Source organism: Vitis vinifera, chromosome 7 (assembly GCF_030704535.1).
Source record: "Vitis vinifera cultivar Pinot Noir 40024 chromosome 7, ASM3070453v1".
Lineage (NCBI taxonomy): Eukaryota > Viridiplantae > Streptophyta > Magnoliopsida > Vitales > Vitaceae > Vitis > Vitis vinifera.
Window position 1 is genome coordinate 18,025,464 of NC_081811.1, and position 6,000 is coordinate 18,031,463.

The window sequence follows — 6,000 nt, forward strand, 5'->3', positions numbered from 1 at the left end:
AAGCTTTTATTAATGCTAATCTTAAAGCCTAGACACTACCTAAAATGTTAAAGGATCAGCCAAAGTTTCTGTACTCTTCCTTTGTTGAGGAAAAAAATGGTGTCATATACAAACTGGAGGTAAGACATTCTCAACCCACCGCTACCAACTTAAAAGTCAACCATTCGACCTTATCCTCAAATCTAGATATCAATTTGCTAAGTGAATCTACCATGCATGAATAAGAAGGGTGAAAGAGCACCTTGATGAAGACCTCCCAAGGACCTAAACAAGTCTTTGACATTCCCATTTGCTAGCACTGCAAAGCTAATAGATAAAAGAAAACACTGTACTCATTTCCTCCACCTAGGATTGAGACTCATTCGCAAACAGTGTGATCCAAGAAATCTCATCTACATAATCACAAGCCTTTTCAAAATTCACTTTGAAAGCCACATCTTCTTCCTTCAGTCTGCTTCTCATCTACGATTTCAGTTATCAACACAGCATCAAGAACCTCTATACCCTGAACAAAGGCTCGATGGGAAAAGGAGACAGTCTCATGGAATACAAAGCACAGACACATAAACAGCACCCTGATGAGAGTTTCTAAAAGTTATACACAAGATTGATGGGGCTAAAGTCTTTAACCTCAATAATACTTTCCTTTTTTTTCAGGACAAACATGATGAAGGCTGAGTTAGTGCTTTGATTTTTTGTCATATTATTGTGAACTTCCTCAAAATCTCTTAATAGATCTTCTCTCATGATTGACAAAAAATCCTGATAAAATGATATTGTAAAAAGCATCAGTCTAGGAGCTTTACCTCTATCCTTATGAAAAATCGTCTTCATAATCTACTCTTCTCGAAAACTTATTTCCACCCATTTGCCACTAGTCTCAGATAAGGGCATACTCTAAACCTTCAATCCTCAATGTGTCTTACTCTTTAGCCGATTATAATGGGCAGCAGAAAAACTAGTCATTTTCCCTAGAGATTAAGTCTTGACAATCTGGATTTCTCCTTGATCCATCATGGGTGCAATCAAATTTTTGTTCCTCCTACTATTAGCCCCCCAGTGTGAAGTACCTTAGAATTGTACTCCCCCTCTTGACCATTTCAACCTAGACATTTCCCATCTCTTCCCTCCCCACAATATCTCCCAGCTAAACTTTTCTTTCTACCCTAAGATATCTGAGTTCTTCCATAAACTGATGCATCTCCTCAGTGGCATCAATATTTCCAATATCCTTGATTATTGCAGTTGTCCTTTCTCCAAGAACAGAATAAGTTTATACTTCCAATAAAACTTCTAATCGACTTCAGTTTTTGCATAAATTTGCGCCTTTCCAGCCTTAGACCTGAATTTTATACACTCCCTAATAATCTGTCTGAATTTCAGATATTGCAACACATATTCTCAAACCAAAAGGGAGTGGGACCCCAACTAATTTGGTTATCTCCAATATGATGCACAATAGTCGTAAATAAACGTCCATAATACTTCCTAGATAATGTTGGGACCCACTCCATTGAGATCAAGAATTCATCCAACCTTTTACAAACCAGTGTCTCTTGCATATTTGATGAGGTAAAAGACTCACTTCTAAGAGGGCCTACCAACCCACAATCTCTAAGCCATTCATGAAAGGCTCTCATCCTTCTAGTAATCCTCAAACCCAAACTTCTTTTTGGAAAACCTAATAAAATTGAAATCTTCCCCAATAAAATTTTATAGGTTTTGGAATTATGATTCAATTCAATTATTTCCTAAGAGTTTCTGGTGTATTGATGTTCATCAAGTAGCAATAGTCTTACTACTTAGATAGCAAGACTTATGAGTCATTTAACTCTTGGAATCATACTTGTATATCATGCAACTTTGCGCCATTGCTTATCATCTATTTCCACTGGGATTCTCAGAGTGTTCAAACATGGATCCAACTCCAAGGGGGTTGTCTCCATGATCACAATAAAGAAAGGTGAGTTCACACATTCTAGGAATGTGTCATTGGCAGTATCCAAAACTTACCTACAGCTCTATTAGTTACAATATCTGTGAAACAAATGAATATGCATGAAGTTTCAATCTCTAATAGTGATGAAATGACAGAGATGACAAGCATTACCCAACGCAATGAGTCCTATATTTATAGTGATTTGTCACTAAGAAATACTCAAATACTGGAAACATTTATTCAATATGTTAATATCGTATTTGAAATTCAATCGGTACTTTCAAAAATTATACCATTAATAAATATGAACAAATTCCTCATGTAAACAAGACAACCGGAAGCAAAAGTAACTTTTAGACAAGGATGAGATGAAGTGATACCTATGAAAACAAGAAAGGTGTAGCATGATGTGCATGTGAATGTCGTCTCAATGGGCTCACTACGTTCAAGGTTGTTTACAGCTGCAAGAAGCCTCTCCTGTTCTCTCCTAAGAAGAATAATCTTTTCAATGCATGCATTACAATTAGGACAGTAGAACTTGTGTGAATTTGGCTTCTCTAATAACCTCTCAAGTTCAAATTCTGTTTCTTCGTCAGTTTCTTTTATTAAATCAATACTTGCACGTTCTATTATCTCACTGTCAGAAGGTTTGAAGCGTGTAATTCGTTCCTCATATGACTCATCAAAAGTTGAAAGATTGCGAGGCAAACTTTCATCCCTACTGTTTTCTCCATTTTGATGTTTGATAATAGTGCTTAGACTCTTTCGAATGTCAGTGATCTTTGCTGTGACATCCAATCCTTCATCACTAGAATTTTTCTCAAGAACAAAAGATTCAGCGTCACCAAATTTGATCACACCTGCCATCAAGCAACAAAATAAACATTGCATTCAGAAATTTTGTTCTTCAATGCAAATTCATGACCATAAATAGGTACTCATGAAGCAATAAATCACAGGAAAACTAAAGGAAGATGACAAATTTGTAAGCTAGGAATAAACAAGTCATCACCCCTGTCTATTCACCACTCAGGGCATGCTTGAAGTGTCTGAATAGGAAATGGGAATGGGAAATCCATTCAATTTAGAAATTGGAATAAGAGTACAAATTCATTCTAATACGAACTAAAACCCGATCTTGTCTTCCACATGGTATTTTGATTCACCCCCATTCCCATTCCTAACAACGAGGGGATGCATAACATGTTGGTAAATTGAACTGAAAACCATTACAGAAAAACTAACCATTTTCCCAATAAGGAGCAGCAGAAAGTTACGTAAGGCAACAAAGGAAAGATTTCGGATACAAGTCTTACGCATTGATGCATGACAGCCTCTGCTCCTGAACGTGGTCCCTCTCCTTGGTTATGAGGGTAGGAAAACAGAAGATTCTTCTTCATTTTCTTAAATAACTCAAATATAATTTTATTTAATATAGAATAGCTCCTACAAAAGCCAAAATTGAATACTCATAAATTTAATTAAATAGGCATTTAAAAGACTTTTGGCTTTTCAATCAATTCAAATAACGCCAAAATCTCATTGTTTTTTGTTATGATGAAGTTCATTAATTTTATAGAAAAAATATCAACAAGCTTGAGGGTCTATTTAGCAACTGTTTTCGGTTTCTAATCTCTACCAAAAAAAATTAGGAAAACATATTTGGTAATAAAAAACCATTTTAAGAATAGAAAATAAAGTGTTTTAAAAAAAAAAAGTTGTCTTTTACTATTTTTACTTGTTTTATAAGGTCATTTTAAAAAATAATTATACAAATATGTAAAATGATTAAAAATAAAATGTTAGATATAAAAATTATTTTTAAAACATATTTAAAAATATTAAAAAGATTTTCGATTTCTAAATAGACTTGTATTCTACAAAACATTAGAAAAGAATTTTCAAAAGCTATTCTCAAAAACGTTTTCTTCAAAACTGTTTTCGAAAATAGTTACCAAATAGGTAAAGTGACTTATTTGGTAACTATTTTTTAAAACAATTTTAAAAAATAGTTTTTAAGAACGGTTTTTTAAATTTGTTTTCTAATTTTTGTAGAATAAAAGTTTGTTTAAAAACCTAATTTTTTTTTTAATATGTTTTAAAAAGAATTTTTACATCTAGTATTTTATTTTTAATCATTCCACGTATTTATATAATTATTTTTTAGAACAGTATTCAAAAAACAAGTAAAACACAATAGAAAACAATTAAAAGATGTTCTCTTAAAACACTTTATTTTCTATTATTAAGAACAAAAAATTGTTTTTAGTTTTTAAATGTGTTGTTTTTAATTTTTATTCTGAAAGCTAAAAGCTGGCACGAGCATGAAAGACTTCATTGCTTAATGCTTAATCACTAAAAATGAATAAAATCAACATTTACTACTAAGTTAAATCAAGAACATTTTTTAGCCATCCCAAAGATAAATTCCTCAACCTTTGCCGCTCTGTTTATTTATCTATCTATCAACCTTTGTCTATCTATCTATCTATCTAATTTATAAATCAAATTTAGATTAGGTAGAACCCACCCATAATGTTATTTTTCAAGCTTTTTTCTATAGATGTATGTCAAAATGTAAAATGGTAAATAACATCTCATGCAAATAAAATAAAATATAAATAAATAAATTAATCTATCTCCATAACAAAATCAAAAAGCATATATATAATTACAATTTCATATGTTTTCTTTAACAATTAAAAAAATAAAATAAAACATGTAAAATGAATATTATCATTTTGGATTACATAAATTATAAATATTATAAAAATATTAATTCTGAGTTAAATTAAACTCAAATTCCCTAAATCTTAGTCAATTATAAAAATAAAATAAAATAAAATAAAAGGCAGATCTTTTTTTTTTTCCTTTAGTAAGTTGTAATAAGATAATTAAAATATTGGAAAAGAGTGAAGAGTTGCAGGCATATATTTTCAAGTTGAAAACAAAATGTTATGCATGCATAGTTGCATACAAGTAAAAAACAATTAATATCAATTGTGTGTCTTTTAAATTAAAAATAATAATAATAATAGGGAACCTTAATTAACAAAAAGTATGATGTGGGTCAGCGAGGTGAAGGTCCCTTGGCCTGAACTGAAAGAGATCGCATCCCATTTGGGTCCCCTTGGATTGAAGGATTGGTAAAGTTGTTTCCTTAAAAGGTGCTCTTTAAGCTTAAACCCATATCATTCATTATCCGCCCCATTCCTCAAAAACACCCAAAAGTTGAAGACTTGAGAAGATACAGAGAGGAGCTCTTACCTCTACCATCCTCCACATCAACCCTTTCTTCAAATACTACTTCATCTTCGATTCTTACGCTGCCAAACTCAGTGGTGGTGACCGTGGCGGTGGCGGTGGGGGCGGGGGCGGGGGCGGGGGGGACCACGGCGTGGTTCTGGGACCTTGTTTTTCTCAAACCCACTTCCTCAATCTCCTCCTCCACTTCCTCCCACTGCCTCGCTTGTTCCATTTCTTCCTCACTCAGCTGCTGTGGCATTCTCCATCATCTTTCATCTTCCTCTCTCTCTCTATAAATGTATAAAACAGAGAAAGAAATTGAGGGTGAGGATATAAGGTAAAAGAAAATGCATGACTGTAATTAAGGGTATATCACCGTCTGACCTACAGATACGATGTATGCCTACCTCATAAAAATAGACCAAAGGTTGGTGTGGAGGAAAGCAGCATGATTAATTTTGATTGCTGCTGCCTTCACATTCACTCATTTCACGTGCCCCTCCCTCTCTTCCTCCCATTGATTTGTTTTTGTTCTTGTGTTTACTCTTTATCCATATATAAAGTCGCGACTGGTGACAGAGCCTACATAATGCTCAGACTCCACATATAAGTTCAAAGGGACACGGACCATTCACATCTTTTCAGGAGAAACATACATTTCAATTTTCTTTTCCTTTTTTTTTAATGATTTTATTAATTTCTGTTGGGAGATTGAAACAAAGATCAATACTAGCTATTAGGGCGGGCTAAGAAATTTGATGTTAACAGTTAAGTGATGTTTATTTTTTAATTAAATATTTGTCTAATTAAAAGTA

The 6,000-nt window shown here is 33.1% G+C and overlaps 1 protein-coding gene across 6 annotated transcripts in view; it reads right to left on the reverse strand.

Annotated features, from left to right (window-relative positions):
- Positions 1–5,728, reverse strand: part of LOC100852895 (membrane protein of ER body-like protein) — a 46,036-nt gene extending 40,308 nt beyond the window's left edge. For 2 of the 6 annotated variants that reach the window (XM_059738127.1, XM_059738128.1), the window contains exons 1-3: positions 5,593–5,728; positions 5,207–5,475; positions 2,320–2,799 (exon numbers count right to left, since the gene is read on the reverse strand). In XM_059738127.1, coding sequence (XP_059594110.1) covers positions 2,320–2,799; positions 5,207–5,444 — 718 coding nt within the window. In that variant the 5' untranslated portion in view covers positions 5,445–5,475; positions 5,593–5,728. Of the gene's footprint in view, positions 1–2,319; positions 2,800–3,255; positions 3,334–5,206; positions 5,476–5,592 lie in introns of those variants that run through there. The other 4 variants (XM_010648371.3, XM_059738125.1, XM_059738126.1 and 1 more) reach the window with 3 other exon arrangements.
- Positions 5,729–6,000: the final 272 nt, after the last annotated feature.